General features: G+C 38.1%; 1 protein-coding gene and 1 pseudogene across 8 annotated transcripts in view; one reads left to right on the top strand and one right to left on the bottom strand.

The window, feature by feature from the left end:
* Positions 1–640: 640 nt before the first annotated feature.
* The window catches only part of CPLANE1 (ciliogenesis and planar polarity effector complex subunit 1), a 92264-nt gene continuing 74950 nt past the window's right edge, over positions 641–17954 (bottom strand). For 7 of the 8 annotated variants that reach the window (XM_039842633.1, XM_039842630.1, XM_039842631.1 and 4 more), the window contains 10 exons: positions 17617–17793; positions 14182–14212; positions 13552–13683; positions 10416–10581; positions 8546–8604; positions 7927–8094; positions 6743–6867; positions 3778–3867; positions 1593–1771; positions 641–1105 (listed from right to left, as the gene is read on the bottom strand). In XM_039842633.1, coding sequence (XP_039698567.1) covers positions 932–1105; positions 1593–1771; positions 3778–3867; positions 6743–6867; positions 7927–8094; positions 8546–8604; positions 10416–10581; positions 13552–13683; positions 14182–14212; positions 17617–17793 — 1301 coding nt within the window. In that variant the 3' untranslated portion in view covers positions 641–931. The remainder of the gene's footprint in view (positions 1106–1592; positions 1772–3777; positions 3868–6742; positions 6868–7926; positions 8095–8545; positions 8605–10415; positions 10582–13551; positions 13684–14181; positions 14213–17616; positions 17794–17954) is intronic. The other variant, XM_039842636.1, reaches the window with a different exon arrangement.
* Positions 13376–13518, top strand: LOC120586492 (uncharacterized; annotated as a pseudogene).

Below are 17954 nucleotides of genomic sequence, written 5' to 3'. Positions count from 1 at the left end.
ATGAAGAGCTCAGATTTGACACAACCCCCACCGGTTTTCACAGCCAGATGTTACGGGGACTCCCCTCCCAGGCACGGGAACCCCATGTGGGCTGGGACCTGCCCATTCCTCCCCTCCCACCAGTCTCAGCATGGCTTCTTTATATCCTTATATAAAGCTGTAGGAATACTGTTCAGCCAGTCTTCAGATGGTTCTTGGTGATGACTTTTATAATTTAGTTGTAATTCTGATATGATTGTGGAAGGAGGCAAGCACAGTGTTTACCTACTCCACCATCAGGCACCAGGGTTTTCACAAAGTTAACATGATCCTTCTGGAGTTAGGAGTCACATTCCCTTTCTTTCCCACCCAAAGCATCCATCCATCCCTATTTCTTCCTCCAAGGCTTTTCAGGCTACAGGGCAGAGGGCAGATCTGGCCTATGTGAACGTTACAAGTTCAGGATTGGTGGAAAATGGCTGGTTCCTTGTCACTCCCAGGCCAAGCTCTGCACAGGTAAATTTTAGGATATGGTTTAAAATGGAGTTCATTATTGAGTGTCTGAGGTAAGACGGATTTTTTTTTCCTATCATCAGGTTTCCCCATATGAGGTTTTATTCTCAAAGTCAGGGTGCAGTAAAGGAGGAGGCAAGATAGAAGATTTCTACTTAAAGAGCTTAAATTTTATTCTTTCATCAATTAAAAAATTATTCCTAAAGATAAGTCAAATGCAAAAACATATAATACATCTATCATTCAACAACTCTTTCCAATCAATCCAAAATTATTGAGAACTGTTTATTTTCCCTTTTGAAATGGCTAATCCAGGTAATATGTTTGCAGGTGGTGAATTCAGATCACTTCATTGTTTCACTTCCTTAAGCCCACACACCTTTCAGAACTACGTGACTGAGGTGCCGGCCTTTGCTTGGAAAACAATTACACTTAGGCCTTACAGGCCCAGCGCCCACTGGGCAGACAGACTCTCGTCCTCCACGCCGGTGACCATGTCTTCGATGGCATTCCAGTCAAGCTTGCTGAGGATGCTGCCAGTGCTCTCCGACACGCTGTCTGTGCCACCCACCCCAAAAGGAGGCTCCGATTCTTCTTCAGTTTGTGACAAGTCCTGTCAAATTGAGAAAGACAGTAGTAAGTGGCAGTCTTAGCCCGAGAAAAAATAAATGGAACATGATTCAAAGATTCTGGAGTTGCTCATCCAGCAAATGGTGAAGAAAATACGAAAAGTTATGGCTGCCCAGGCCGTCTGCGCTGGCAATGAGCTGGACATCACCTGACACAGCTTGATGCTGGCACCAGGGCTGAAGAATAGACAGAATGGATTTTTATACCTATTGTACAATGATCTGTTCTTACATGTTTGTGGTCTTTTATTAAGAAAATACAAATTTAAGGGAAATTCTGAAAGAAATGCTGGAGTATTCAGCTAAAAGTATAGTTGCTTTGAATCACTACTTCCAACTGGCCTAACAATCTCAGTATCTCTACATCTCACAGAAAAACAACAAAAAAATAACTGTCCACCACACACACAAAAAAACCCCAAAGAACACAGAGGAATCACTAGGCAAACTGAAATCTGGAACGATGCTTACTTGTAGAAAGGAGTTGTGAGTCTCATGAAGAATCTTATGAATGTCTGCAGGTAACATCCAGGGACTCACCACAGTCTCCTCCCTCTCGTACTCTATACACACCTCCCTGGTCTGAGGTGCCAGCCCAACACTTCCGTGCTTTTTTGTATGCTGCAGACCACGGCATGAAGCAGGAGAGCCTGTCAAGACAAAAAAAAATATGCATCGGGACTGGTTCATTTATAAGTTTGTTCATTTACTGTGGCTTTTATCACCAAATCACATTTCACCTAATATTTGAATCATAAGGTCTGGATATAGTTCGCTTTAGAGTACTATCAATTTCTGTTCTGTCGATGAGAGAGAAAAATTGAATTCAGGCCACCTCTTTTGATTTTAAAAGTAAGAATAACCTCTAGGACAAGGTCCAGGGAGGAGAGGCCCCAGAACTGTGGAGAAGCTGGGTGGACTCAAAGACCTGGGCCTTCCCTGCCTCTTCCGGAAAGTCTCATGGAGACTTCCTAGGAGTAACATTTTAGGCATCTTCACTTTGGCTCTATGCCGACAACCTGCCTTTGGCACAGGTATCAGGCTAGGTGCAGTGATGCATTATGGCCCTCTTTCTCCTTACTGAATATCAGTATTTGTAGAAAAGAAACTTTCCCTAGCTAGTGCCCAGAGGCAGCTTAGCAACTTCATCAATCCACAGTGCTTCTCTGCACAAGGCCCTAGAGGAGCCTGTCCCACCTCACACCTTCATGTTCCAAAGCCAATGTTACAACACATTCTGACCCTCACCAAAATGACCTGAAGAAACACCCAAGACATGGGGCATGTCGGGAAGTAAACACAGGTCCCGACATGTAGTCATGTGGCTCCTTAAAGAGGGGAAGAAAGGGTTACAGAGTGAAGTTTGGACAGTCTGGCCTTTTATAGCTCTACCAACCTCATGTCCCTAAAGGATACCTCCAAAAAATAAGCCCCCTCAAAATGATAACAGCACACATTTTGGCATTTACTAGGGACTGAGTGCTTTACCTGCATTCAATCCCTCGAACTCACCAGAGTGCCTCAGGACCTGGTCCTTGGTCCTCTTGCACGTCTACACTCCCCCCCGCTGACCTCGCCTAATTCCGTGGCTGTAAGTATCATCTACATGCTGACAACTCTCAACGCTTTACTTCAGCTTTACAAACTGTCTTCTTGACTTTACTTGGATGTGCAATAAACACCTCAGCCTTAACATGTTCACTTCTATCCCTAAACCTGTTCCTCCAATAGTCTTTCCCATCCCAGGAAATGCTGTTAAAATCCAACTGTCCTTTATCCTTCTCTTTCTAATACATCCTATAACCCAATAATCAGCAAGTCTTAATTTGGTCTATCTCCTTGCTGAATGCTCTTCATGAAAATGCTATGGGGAAAGTGTTATTATCCCCATTTTGCAGATGAGCAAAGTTAGGCTTAGAGAGACTACAGAATTTGCCCAAGATGGAGATGATCTATGCCCAGAACCTAAGCTAATATATTAACTTTCTGTTCTTTGGGGCAAAGGAGACTAGTTCTGAGGGCCCTTTAGGATGAGCTTCATATCTGGAGGTGAGAAATGGGTCCATTTATCTGGATCTGAACAGGGCACTTAACTTCTCTAGGCCTCGGTCTCCTCAGCCTTAAGGTAGGGGTAACAGCTGTCCTGACTATCTACCAGGCTTGTAGAGAGCGAACAGGAGGACGACTGTGGAAGTGCTTTCTAAACTGTGCCAAAAGTACCTGAGGGCAGGGGAGGCCGGGAGATGCTAGGTGTAGCTTCCCTCTCCGGTTGATCAGAGTTCACCTAATGTGGGCAGGTACCCAATGCTGGAGCAAAATCAGGCCAAAAATCCCCAGACATGTGTGCTCCATGACTACGTGCTCGCCTCCCTGAGTCTGTGTTTTCGTGTTCGGCACCGTGGTAAGCCCATTACAGACATTCTCACTATTATAATCCGTATTTTGAAGATGACACAAATGGATTAGGAACTGCTCCAGGCCAAAGAGTGAGTAGTGAACTAGAACTCCAAGCAAGCTAAACTCCACAGCCTCCTCTCTGAACCACAAAGCCACGCTTTTCTCTGAAATCTGTACTTGAAATTTCTAAGAGTGATTTATAATTTTTAAAAATTTGGTAGTAAACCCAAGAACTTTCTATTCTTTCTTTATCCCTTACCTTTTGGGAAGGCAACTGGACACTGCACAGCCTTTCTTACTGCCACTCTGGCTCCACCAGCTTTTTTCTGCACGGTGAAAGTGGCAGTTCCTGTAAAGAGAGGCAGACCGCGTAACCTTCTGTATGCATGCATGTTTCTCACGTGGTATAAGGTCTTTGGGGACAGAAATCCTCTGACAGATAGGGGCCCAGTAAGAGGAGGTTGATCTGAACCAAGAAAGCGAAACGCAAGTGCAGCTGAAGGAAGGGAAAGCCCCACTCAGACCTGGTACGCATACAGCACTTGGCCCCTTGCTAACGTGGCCCCTTGCAAACGGCAAGTGTGCCCCGGCAACACCTCTGGCACCTGGAAAAGCCAGGCAGGCTTAGACGAAATGCCAAGTTAAATTTTATCAAGAGAATGATTAACCAAGGCTTTTTAAATGCCAGGATTAATATCGACCATTTAATGTTTATGTTGTGCAAAATGCTTTACTGATAATCCTCAGCAGCTCTATGAGGTAGGTTTTGAATAACATCTGAGGGCACGGAGTAAGCGGCAGAGCTGGGATATACAGGCCTACATGATTCCAAACGCTAGACTTTTTCTCTGCCCATGAAGCCTCTCAGTTACTTATCATACAGCCTTTATATTGTTTTTGATAGAACAGAAAACAAGCAAAAAGAAAGACCCCTAAGTACAACCATTTGCAAGCAGGGCTGAAGAAATTACCAAGAAACTGCATTCTGTTTTACAAGACAGACAGCAACATACTGTCAAACTCACAAGTATCTCCGGAAAAGCTCTCCTTTTACAAACGCACTGCAGTGAATTTTAAATCTTGATGGACCCTCACTTGCCCATCTATGCAATGACTGAACTTGCCCCAGGTGGGCTCAGGTTGTCTGTATCACTAACTAGGGAAAGGCCTGGCTTTCTCTCCCATTTCTCCACAATACTGAGGGGACCTAAAGCCTCTGAATGTAGCTGGGGGAATGGTTGGGTTCTGGATGTGGCTGTATTTCATTTAGACACTACTTAGATAGTCAGAGTTCACCAATCCCCCAAGCTGCCTCTCTTATCTTTGTCTTAAAGGTCTGGGGAAGCTAAGTGACAGGTTAGCTATAATAACAGCCAAGAATATAGTTGTTCTATGAAACAGTGTAAACACTATGATACCTACTCATTAATATTCTTGAACAATAATTAGTTTACAAATAGCTATTTTTAGGGGAAAAAAGCGAAATGGCCAATTTTTCATTTATCACATTTTTCAATTATTTCATCCATTCAAAGTGATACAAGATGAAAGAGTGTTTTTACCCTCAGAAAACTTAGTCTAGCATGAGACATAAGTTTGCAAGTAACTACATCACGTGGATTGCAATAGTGCCTCAAGAGGAGCACAAACATGTGACAGGGTTCAGAGGACAAAAAATATAACTATTTCAGTGATCACTGCTACCATTTCTCTCTTAATATTCATAACTACTAACATTGCAAGAATTAGCCCCAATTTGAAAATGAAAATATGAATGTTAAAATTCATTATATCGAGGTTGAAAGAATTACAGAATTAAGACTGGAGATGTCCTCCAGGACACCGAGGTGAGGCAATCCAGGTGTAAAGGAGAATTTCAAGGAAGGGACGGGAGCACAGACCATGGCACGTGGTCGGAGAACAAGCCCGCATGCAGCACGAGTACAGGGGGAACGGGAGCTGGAGGAGGCAGAGGGGAGGACGCCTTGAAGGCCAGGGAGAGTGTCTGGACTTAGTTCTGCGTGGGGTGAGGTCCTAAGGGCTTCTGAGCCCAGAAGCAGCAGGAGCACCTCGTCACAGTCCAGCAAGGGCAAGTGAGGGGACCACAGGAGGGTTGAGACCTCGATTCAATAAAGTGCAGGATAACAACACAGGTGTGACGTGGGAAAAGTCCAAAAGAAGACATATTTCCACATAATCCAAGACTTTTCCATTGGATATGAAGAAATCATAGTTTAAAATCCCTGCCAATTTTGAATATTTTGAAATTTTGGCATATGTATCAGGTGTAAAATAAAAATTTCTAAAAGGAAATGGTTACTATTTTGAAATTTTAGTTTAAAAGGAGCAGCATTTTCTTATTTTAATTTGTTGATCAAAAGCAAGAATTAACCAAAAAGATTGAAATTTATGGAAATTTCAATTTTCTAAATTGAGACAGAATACTGCATTGTACGTTCTAAGTGTGTAGATCCAGACTGAGTTTTAACCTTGGTTCTGCCATTTCCTAGCTGGCTGATCTTAAACAGTTTTATTTCAACTTTCTCTGCCTTGGTTTTCTCATCTTTAAAATGGGAATATAAGACTGCATATCTCACGGGGTTGTAATTTAATGAGGTTAAACAGAGTCTGGCACATTAGTTGTTACTATTCATTTCTAGCTATATACATTTATATTACGAGTTAGCTATGATTATACATTTTAATGTGTAATCATTTTACAGATAAGTATGTTTTAAAGAATCAAAATTCGAATATGGTAAAATTAACTAAGGAAAGCTAGCAATAAATAACAGATATTATATCTTTAAATGTGGAAAAGAATGTTCAAAGGGTAAGAACATATTATTTCAATCTGAGCCTCTTACTATTCTCTTCCAAGATATATCCATCCTGAAATCTATCAGGACTTGATTTATAAAAATGTCTACATCTTTAGCCAGACATACAAAAGAAACAGATGCCCAAATAAGTCCTATCAAATTTACTGATCATTCAAATTCTATTAGAAAAAGGCCACTGGTTTAAAAAGATTCCTAGGGTATTCTTATTTCAAAGCAACAGAACAAAATCCCAGTAGAGCTAAGTCTTTATCAAGCTCTTGCATTCTGCTGAAATCAAAACTGCTTTTCACTAAGGCTTACAGCTTTTACTAATGAAAACACAACTTTGGGGACAACACGGAACAGATCAAAATTCCACGATAAAAAAGCTTTAAGTCTTACCACGTGGCCAGGGCGAGCCTTGAGGTTGCCCAAAAGGTTTTCCTTTTGGGATATAACTTGGTTTGGATAAATATCTGACTTTTCCAGGTCGATTTATTGGAAAATCGTGACCATGCCGATTCTCTCTAAAGTAGAAATGACATATTATATTCCTAGAATTTCATTTCAGTGATATAGTATTTCAAAAAGCCCAAATTCTAGTTCAGATGAATACATTCACTATTCTGTACCTCAGTGATATATTTTGTGTATAACAGCTCTCGACAAATTATTCTTCATATCTCGTACCTCAAACTTCATTAATTTTTTTCAAAAAAAACTATTTTTTGTTCTCCATTCATTTCAAGTTCTCTATGTATTTAGTAGTTATTTATGTATTAAGACCTTACTTTATTCTAGAAAAGATCCACAGGGCATTTGGTATGTTGAGTATACCTCAAGCGCCACACACACACACACACACACACTGATGTGCGTCAGGTTTGTGTTGGGTAGCATCTCCTTTAGGCTCTTAAATTATGTGATTATGTTTATAATCGTAATCATTTATTTTTCAAAGGTGGTAATTTTTAACAACAAAGTACTGCCAATTGTTGTTCACAGTCATCAATGAACATAATTTGTGTGTGTATCTGCCATGTATTAGAAATTTTACACGTGAGTACTTTTCTTTAGCATTCTATGTTCAATTCCTGACTATAACTAATATCCAAACCTACTACAGGTCACTAATTTAAGAAGGAATATATAACAGTATCTACAACTGAATCAGCGATAACTGGGTGGGGTCGGAAGAGACAGCGCAGGAAGAAGCAGTCAGCTGGTGGGGACTGTTTCTCCAAGAGTGAAGCCAAGTGGCCACACAGGGAGACCAGTTAGGAGGCAAATTACAAAAGGAAATGTTGACAAAAACTATAGAAAGAAGGAAACAAGATTGAATGCATAGCAAAACTGTATTAGGTATATTTAAGTGCTTTGTTATAAGAGATTTAACACCATTGGTAATTCTATAAAACTTACAAAGATCTCATAATTAGGGGCCTTTTTCCTTCACTTTTTAATTATAATTCTGAGCAGGGAAGATGCAAATACACTGAACTTGGGTCACAAAGGCGCTACATTTCTTCTTATCACACCTGACATTATATCTTGCCAGCCAAATGACATGCCAAACTTTGTCTTACCCTCGTGGAGAAAGGGAGCGTTGCCGTCTGGAAATCTGAGCAGTTCTACATTTTTTCGGCAATGCTTTCTGTGCAGTTGCTGGTAGCTGTACTGACTCAGACAACAGTTCATTCATCAGACTGTATGCTTGTGAGATTCGTCGACTATAGTGGTCAGAGAGTAGCAACCTTTAGAGAAAGAATTAAACATTTAACAAGAGTCACTTTCAGTTCATCTTTCTGGAAAGCACACAGTGTTTGAAGACCATCTAGCGTTTGTTTTTTTCAGTGCTTTTCAAATGCACTTCAAATGTGTATCAAATTTCAGATGTCTGAAAACCATTAGGCAGTATTATTAAAGATACCTGTAGTTATGGCCTTGGGGATATTTTCAAAGTACGTATCTGATTCATAGAGGGAAGGGAATAGCAGAAATAAAAGTCATAAAAATTGAATGGTGTATGTAAATATTCGAAAGCAAATTCCTAAATAGGCTAGTGGAGTCTAATTATTTTCCTTGCAGTTATCTCCCATAACTGATAAAAAGGGCTACTGTGAAAACTAGAATTCTTTATGTATTATCTATGCCTCAGGTGAGCAAGCTAGAGAGAAGGCTCAAGGGTACAGCCACCAAACTCACCTGTCTTTTTCTTGCTTCATCTTTTGTCTCAGCCTAATTTCCCTGGAAGTCATGTAAAACTGCACAAGAAATATCCAGTTAGTTCATTATTGTTCAGTACAAATAATTAAACCATATGATCCGTGGAAATATGAAATTTTCACCAATCAATTTAAGAGGGAGTTAAAACATAATTTTGTTATTTAGGAAATAGTGCAAAATACTATCATATTTGATGAAGCTTCTGACCCCAGCACAAAACGTAAAAATGTTACATGCTGCTTTAATTAAATAAAATCCAGGTACATTTTAAGGGTGGAGACACCTATACTTCATACTCAATCTTGTGATTAATCTCACCAAGAGCTCGGTTAATAAAGCAGAAATGAGCCAGACATTTAAAACCATCATTTTCATGTTTTAAAATGTTTACCAAAAACCTACTGCAGTGAGTTCACTGTGACTTGTAAACTCTTCAAAACTTACACACCATGAGGCGAACTGGGAAGTGCCAGCTCTGTACATCTTACTTCAGAACATTAAGAGTTACTGTCGAGTCACTAATGAGTTTGTCTTTTCACACAAACCGTGTATATAAAAATGTACACACCGAAGTGAATTCACTCAAGATCCTATATAGTAGTAACAAATCAAAGGTCTTAGTGATTTCTGACAGAAATTCAAATGAAATTTGTAATTACATTAACCCCTAATTCCATACCTTTACGGAAATAGAAGCTGAAAATAGAGAAATAATGTCTGCAATCTTGAAGGATATGTCACAAAGTCTACAAACCAAAGTCCTGATTCCCTCAGAGTTAATGTATTCTAAATTTAGACACAATTCTAACCATCCTGGTTATCTGCGTAGCTGACAGGAAGTGTGACATAAGAACTGCCCCCTCCCCATGGGGTAGAGGAACACACACATATACACATGCAATTTAAGATTCTGGTCATATACCTTGGTAGCGCTGAAGGCCATTACCATGTCCCCAGAGCTATCGACAAAATGTTACATTGACATCAACATGCTCTCTAGATACAAGTAAGTAAATTACACACTTCAAATAACAGTTCGCCTACTTTCGTACCATTTGGTGCTTAAATGTGACAACTTTATCTGGAAAATTCACTTATAGAATGTGTTCCCCTAATGATGCTGAAAAAAAGGGAGTACTATATATTTTATTTCAAATTAGAGAGTAAAAGATAAAGTGTAATTTAAGTGTAACCTAAATGTGATTTTCATAGTAATGTGATTATCAAAGTAACACCGCTTTGTTGCACCTCTGAAGAAATATTTCTGACCTAGAATGATAATGTCCATTGCCAGGACTCAGGAAATAAATGTTGACAGTTTAAAGGGCAACGGAAACATACACATACACACAGATGGGGGGGCAGGGAAGGGGAGGGAGAGCAAGAGAAGGAAAGAGAGAGAGAGAGAGATGCTATTGTTCTGTCGGTACGTGTCTGGACCACAACTTTTAAAATTTTTTTTATAGATTTATGGATAGAAAATTGATTTTTAAAATGACATTGAAACACATAGAGTTGTTCAGCTGCCACTGACTCTCACTGAAAATTAAGGGATCACCTCCAACTGGCCACCCAGTCACTCAAACTTTTCATTTGTTTAAAATGCTAGGGCCATAATTAGCCAGGGGGAGAAAATACTTTAGTTCAATAGAACACGCTTTGTACAATATCCTGCTAAGTTTTGTTACGGTAATTTCTGAACTTCTTCTAATTTAAGTAAAATGCTGACTTTTCTGTCAAATAAAAAAATGCATCCAGAATTATGTTAATCCTTATCTTGAATATCTGCCAGGAAGAAAACTACACATACTCTGTAATAATTTCACTATCCTTGATATTACAGACTTACTGGATTGCTCCTGGGGCAGAAAGGGTCATGTTCTTGACCTCTCTTTTCTGCCAGCTGATTTAAGTACTCTGCCATTCTTTCTTTTCGTTTTCTTTTCATCCAGACTTGAATTTCTCTTCTCTCTTTCTCAGTTCTTCGAGGACATCTACCAGAAGAATGCTGAATTCTGAGAAATTTAATAGGCAAGATACTTGGTTTTACATTTGTTAGTTGTATCACAACTAAATACATTTGGAAAGATTTTGCCCCTTCTTTAAAAAGTAGTATACACTTATGATCTCTAGTCAACTTGCTCCAATCCGTGCCCTGAAATCCATTGAAAGTGATCTCAGAAAGGCCACCAATGACCTCTTCAGTCTTCATCCTACTGGACTTCTCTGTAACACTTGATACAATCGGCTTTTCGTTTCTGCTTGAAACTTCTACCTGGGTCTTTCTCTAATTCTCAAAACACTATGCAGCCTCCTACACTGGCTTCTTTCTTCTGTGCTCCCCACTTCAATATTAATGTCTTGAAAGGTTCTGCTTGGGACTTTTCACCTGTAACCTATTCCTGGACTATCTCAATCACTTCCAAAACTTATAGAGATGACCTCTAAACCACTGCCATCCTGGATGCAGCCTCACGTTCATGCCCACGCCATGCTTCCTAAGGACAGGCCCAAGTTAGTGATTGGGCATGGAAGAATGCCGTGGCTGGCCCATCCCTGCAAGATAAGACGCCTCTGATGGGTGCCGTTGGCTTGATGTCTCACCACTGACTCACCTGAAATCTCCCTAGAACTACTGTACTATACCGTAAGATTCTACTCACTCAACCCTCTTCCCTTAGCAGGGAGGGGTCAGATCTGCAGTGTGGTCTGATGTGTCTCCCCACTTGTGGCTTTTTCCTTTCCCCCTCACCGCTTTCTCCCAGTTAATCTCATATGGCATCTAATCCCATCTTGGCCTCTGCTTCCCAGAGGATAAGAACTAACACAACTAGTATTGAGATTGGTCCAAGCAAACAAGTGGTGTGAGGACAGAATCATCACCCTCTGGTATAAAGAGGACACCATTCTAAATGGAAGATGGGTCACAGAAACAAACGATGTGTTTGACACTGAAAACCTGCCCGCCTTCTGGTAGTCTGGACTTGGTATGTGCCAGGAAGAGGGTGCCTATCTGACTAGCCCCCAGTAAAACCTCAGCACTGAGTCTCTACAAGCTTTCCTGGTGTACAACATTTTACTAGTGTTTGTAACAATCTGTTGCTGAAGAAATTAAGTGTGTCCCGTGTGATTCCACTGGGAGCGGATTCTTGGAAGTGTATGCCTGGTTCCCCTGGAATCTATAACATGTACCTATTCCCTCTGTTGATTTTGCTTTCAATTCTTGTGCCGTAATAAGCTATAGTCATGAGTAATTCTGAGAGTCTTCCTAGTAAATCACTGAACCTGAGGTGATCCTGGGGACCCCAACACAGGGTCAGATCCACACTGGCACTGCTGACAGCTGCCTCCACTTCCTCTAGCTCCTCCCCTCCCCTTCCACAGGTGTTTCTCCAAATCTCTTGCTCAACTAAATCTCATTTTGAACCAATGTCACCATAATAAAAATAATAAACAAACAAACAAATAAAAATCGCGTTTTGGCATCTGCTTCTGAGAGGATCTAAAACTAACGTACCAATAAGTGTTAGCAAATGAATATTCTGCTGGCACCTTATATCTAAAACTATATTTTCTATCATACTAAAAAAAAATCATCAACTCTGTCATCCAAGAAGAGAATCATTCTCACTTTCTCCTGAGTCTCCAGGTTTACTCATGCTTGTTACCCCTACTCTCCATTCTAAGCCAACTCACGTCTAGACTACTGAAGTAGTAAGACCTGTAAATAACTATCATTTTTAGTTTAAAGCCCTTTGCCGACCTCCCTACAGCCTGTATATAAGGTACCTCGGAGTGCCTTCGGTCCCCAAATGCGACCAGCACACCCATCTGGACCCTCTCCCCTTCCAATGTATAAACTCCAGTCACATCTAACTCCCTGCCCTCCCTGACCATCACACCTTTGCATATTATATTCTTGCCTAGAATACACTTTTTTCTAGTTTTAAGCCACATGAATTTCCATTGATCCTGTGAAATGAAGCTCAAATACCGTAACTGGTAAACCTGTCTTCTTTGACTGACTCTTCCGCGAAGCTCCGACAGAACACTAATATAATTTGGTCTTAGGTCATACTCTTTTTATAGTTCTATCTCCATTCAAGAGTAGAAACCATATTTTACTTTTATGCCAATTCTTGAATTTTAATACATTATTGATGACATTATGACACGATCATTAACTTAAAAAAGAAGGCAAATTCCTATATTTGTAATTGAAAGTAACTAAAAGTTTTACAAGGAAGTTAGTGTTTACATGGTTTTGATGCGCAGTCATAATATAGCAGATAATTCCATTAATTAAATAGAAATTGAGGTTTTAGGGTACACTGTTTCCTGATAACAGCCTTGTAATTTCAATTATAATACATTGCGGTTCCATCAAGGTAGTCAGTGGAACTGAACTAGGAAATAGAAGAAGAGCTGCTAATTGTAATGTTGACTATCTTTTATAAACAAGCCAAGAGGTATATGTATTTCAAGGAGGCAGTGGTAGGAGAGCCAGCCTTTATTCTATCAGGAACCAGTTCTTGGCCCAGAAAAGGTTGCAAGAAAAAACATTTTAACCTAATGTTTCATGGAAAGAGCATTTAAAATGTATTCCTAGAGTTAATATTTAGGATAAAGTACAATGAATTAATTACTTCTAAGAAGAAACAGGATTAAATTTACATTGTACTTAAGAGTAATAACACCTTGGGAATACTCACACAATACAGAAGTGCTGAATAAGTTAAATAAATCAGTCTATATTCTGTTGGGGGAGAGGGGAGAATGACACATAAACATCACAAAATGTATTCATGAATCGCTTCTCAGCCTTTTGGCTAAGATCAAGTGTAGTACAAACAGCATGAAGAAAAAAAATCTATTCTAAGCTTCAAATTTGTTTCACAAAAATCACATTAAGATATGGCCAATTTTGAATACTCTTGAACTATAAACATTTTACATGGATGAAAAATTTATTATTCAATGATTACCTGGAGATTCTCCTAGCTTGTTGTTCTGTTAAGCCCAGCTCTTCACTGGAAACTCCATCTTTTGTTATAAGATCATCAATAATGTCTGCAATATCAGTCAATCCAGTCATCTGGAGTGGATCTACTGAACCACTTCAAATGCAATTTGAGAAATATAAGTCAGTATCTATAACTTACTTACATTAAGCAAAATTAAATATGTAAAACTATGCCAAGAGCATAAATAAACACAAAAATGATAAACATATAACTACTATTCCTTCTATTTCTTTAATTTCAGTAATCCTAAGTGGAAAAACCTAATTATCAATAATTGCTGATTTTGTATGTGCTCTTTAAAAAGCAACATAAGGCTCAGGAGACAACTTGCCTGCTAAAATTTAATTCATATGCAATAAAAGAAAATGTAGCCATGTCGTCTGTGGTATTCTAACTACCTGTGCTAAAACAGTAAGGGGTGTAACAATCTTCAGTTTCTTAAAACATCCCATTCCCAATAAGGATGAATTATATTCCTTTAATCTATGAAAAAATGTAACGTAGAAGTTCATACACATCTGAATAACAAAATTTCCAGAACACATAATTTATACCCACTTTAAATTGTGAATTAATTCTTAAGATATTTACCTCTCAAATAACTCATCACTGTTATTCACACCTTGAAAAAAAGAAATATTAGTAAGAAAAGTTTTAGGTCAGTTATTTTTTCTTCTTTCAATTATTAACCTGACTTAGAAATTATATAACCAGAAATTAAAATATTTTTAAACCTCCGAATTAGTTTGAAGATATATGTACAGCATATTTATCCTCCTCTTGAATATGCTATTTGGTAGTGAATATTGTCCACATTTAAGATTATGACTTTTTTATCCAGAGTACTCTGAATAATACACTTTAAGAGGTACAATCTTTCTTTGCTTAGTATAGTTTAGAATACTGGAGTGCAATTTACCAAAACGATCACAAAAAAAAAAACACCCCAAAAACCTGGTGATCTAAAAGTAATGCATTTGGGAAAACATCTAAATTTAAATCCAAGAAGCCTTTACTTGGAAGAATATGACTCAAAAAATAATTTTTAAAACTTGTCCAATATTAACTGTAAACCCTTAAAGAAAAACATTTAATATAACTCAATTTTCTTTATGTTTAACCCTTAAAGAGAACTGAGTTAACATAGGGAAAAGTGTTCTGATAGCTCTTGTCGAAAGTTTTCTTAAGATTTTCTTATACTAAGATAAATCCACTCAGCTCCTAAGACTTATATGTCCACATGTTTTTAATATTAAATAATTTTGCTTTCTTAAGTACATGTTTTAACTTATTAATCCTCAAACCAAGGATTTTACATTATCTTTGTTCTCAGAGTGTGGGCATTTGAGTTCTTAATAGCAATTAATTAAGTTTAACTATTAAGAAAAGCCTCAACTACCGAAAGAAAAAAATGATAATGGTGTTAAGTACAGATTAATCAATATAAAAGTAAAACTACTAAGAAATGAAACTGATTCCTTTCATCAAAAGGCAGAAAAGTGTTATATCCAAATAGCTTTAAAGTAGTTATAAATCAAAATACTTCATTTTCAAACCGTTTTTGAAATTCTTCCTGGACTGCCTTCACAATTTACTAAACACAATAGATCAGCCTCATTCTTTGATAACCACAACTTTTTTTTTTTTTTCCCAAATTTTAAACAGTAACATCCTGATCATCTACTTTATCAGAAATATCTTTGAATAACTTATGGCTGTCACCAAAAATTAAACGTATCCTCAGTGAATAAATTATTTGCTACTATTAAGAACACTCAGAAAATGTGCTAAGAACACATGAAAGCCAATTTCAAAAGAGGAAATCTAAGCTATTTCTGAGCACCAGAAGTAAGGGAATGACTGTACATCTTTCCAAGAGGCCAACTCTGAAGAAGAAAACATCCATCAGGGCGTCTGAATTCTACACTTTAAAAAAATTTGACTTTTTAAAAAATTACAACCAAACATTGAAGTAACATTTTAATTTATCCATCTTTATGTTATGACATTTAATAAATTTAATAAATGTTATGACATTTATTAACATTTTTTCCCTTGCACCCTAACTTAAGCTGTAACAATCCTAAATGAATCACCTCCTTAACCTTGTGCTTTCAGTTTCTTTTCCCTACTACTTTCTTTTCTTCTACCCTGAAATACTGGTTTGTATTTATCCCTATCTTGAAATGATCTTTGACTTAATTTCCCTTATCTCATTTTTCTACTTCCTTTTGTTGTCAGAATTCTTAAGTATTCTATACGTACAGCTTCTTGAGCCTGTCTTTGTCACCAACCTACCTTCTACTCTTGATTTGACAATGAGTGTCTACTCTTGATGTCACACTTCCTGATGGCTGGTGAAACTAGTATTAGCCACTCTTTCTTGAAAATCCTTTCACCAGAGTCTGTTCATCCATTTCCCTCACTGGTGAGGATCCCCTCGCTCTCTTCTCTAATGGGTGACATTTCACAGGCTGGTTTCTTGATATTTTCCCTTTTCCCATCTTTTTTGCAGAGAACAGATGAACTCTCTAAATCTTAACTATATAATTAGATAAAAGGCTCTTACATCTGTTTTTCAAGCCTAAATCTCTCATCAAACTCCACTTTCTTGTCAAAAACTGGGTTCTAAATATGTCCACTTTTATACCCCAGTGTCACCTTAAACTGTTACATTTAGTCTTAAGGGACTCCAGGGTCTGACATCATATCCTTGCTCCTACAGTCTGATAACACTGCACAGCCATTCATCTTCTCCTTCTCCTCTCTTATCCACTCAGTCAGCACCATCAGCTCCCTATTCAGAATGTCTCCGTATATTGTTTCCCTTCCACAACACTGACCAAGTCCTAATTGTTTCAGAGGTCAGATGAATTTGACAGCTCACTATCTGATCCATGCCTCCATTCTAGTTTTCCTCAACACATTTTACTTCTCTGCTCAGAATTCTCCAATGATACCCAGGTATAAAATGGAGTTTAAACCTCTCAGATACAATTACACCCTCTATAACTTCTTTAACCTCATTTGTCAATTCTTCCCCATAAGAGGAGAGAGGAAAGCCACCACTGACCAAGAACCTACAGGAATGAAGCAGATTCTCTGCTAGATGTTTCATATACAATACTCAATCTTCACAACAACTCTGAAATGGAAATGGTTATTCCCATATGATGATAACTAAAATGCAAATGGAATTAAGAGGAAAAGGAACTAAGGGGAAAAAGAACTAAGAGGAAAAAATCTCAAGATTTAATAAGAGCTTTTATTTAAATGATGGCAATGCCATTTAAAAATAGCATTCTTTACTGCTTATATTACTTTAATAATGGTAATAAAACATTATAAACAGTAAAATCATCATTATTGACCATTGATATCTAGGGAAAAAAGATTTCAAAACCTCTGTCAATGGTTCAACTGTTGTATTTAGTATGCTCTATTATTCATATGCCAAAATGTATTCATCAGGGCTGCAGAGTCCATTTTTAATTGCCAGCTCTAAATGAACTGGAATGAAAAGTGGCACTAAAGTTTTCTAAGTCTTAACACCCTCGACTGTGAAAGGGGGATATTAATGGCATCGCCCTCACAGTCAGGCTTGCACCAGGGTCAGTGCACATAAGGCAGCAATGTCTGGCACATTGCAGAAGCTCAATAAATTATAGCCATTATTTGTTTTCAAGTTAAAACTCAAGGTTCTCATAATTGGCAGAATTTGAATTTCTCAATTTTTGCAAAAATCAAATAGTAATTCCAGTTATATATTTAACATTGATACGTTATACAGGTATGATACTTGCTGGCAGTATATGAAGGGGACACGACAACATAGTTCTTCACATGAATGGTGCAATTTTTAAGTTCCCTTTGTCTGAAATTTATAAATATTGCAAAATGGCTTCACAAATCTGTCACAACTATATTCCCAGTAAACACTACTCAGTACCGAGTATACTGTCACAATATATCTCTCAGTATATTGGAAAATATAAGAATGTAAACAAAAACAGTGACGAACAATACCAGGAAAAGTCGTATTCTGGTCACTGGAAAGGCTGACAGCTGAATCGGCCGAAGGAAACACACAGGTTTTCTGACTAGAAAGAGTTTCTGTCACTGAAAATTCAGCTTCTACAGTCTGTTCTTTGTCACTTTGATCTTCCTTATTCATTTGAGTCAGGAAATGGACTGATCCAGAATCTATGTTACAATTAAAAAAGTAGAGGAAAAAAATCACATGGAAAAGATATAAAACTTAGCTAACACTTCCACATGGCAACAAATACATTAGAAGTTTGCGAAGTATTATTCTGATAGCTCTCTACTATATAATGAAAAAATTTAATATGGTATTTACAATT

The sequence above is a fragment of the Pteropus medius genome, unplaced genomic scaffold (assembly GCF_902729225.1).
Source record: "Pteropus medius unplaced genomic scaffold, Ma_sr-lr_union100, whole genome shotgun sequence".
Classification (NCBI taxonomy): Eukaryota; Metazoa; Chordata; class Mammalia; order Chiroptera; family Pteropodidae; genus Pteropus; species Pteropus medius.
Note: the sequence above shows the minus strand (reverse complement) of the source record. Positions and strands in the feature narration are given on the sequence as shown.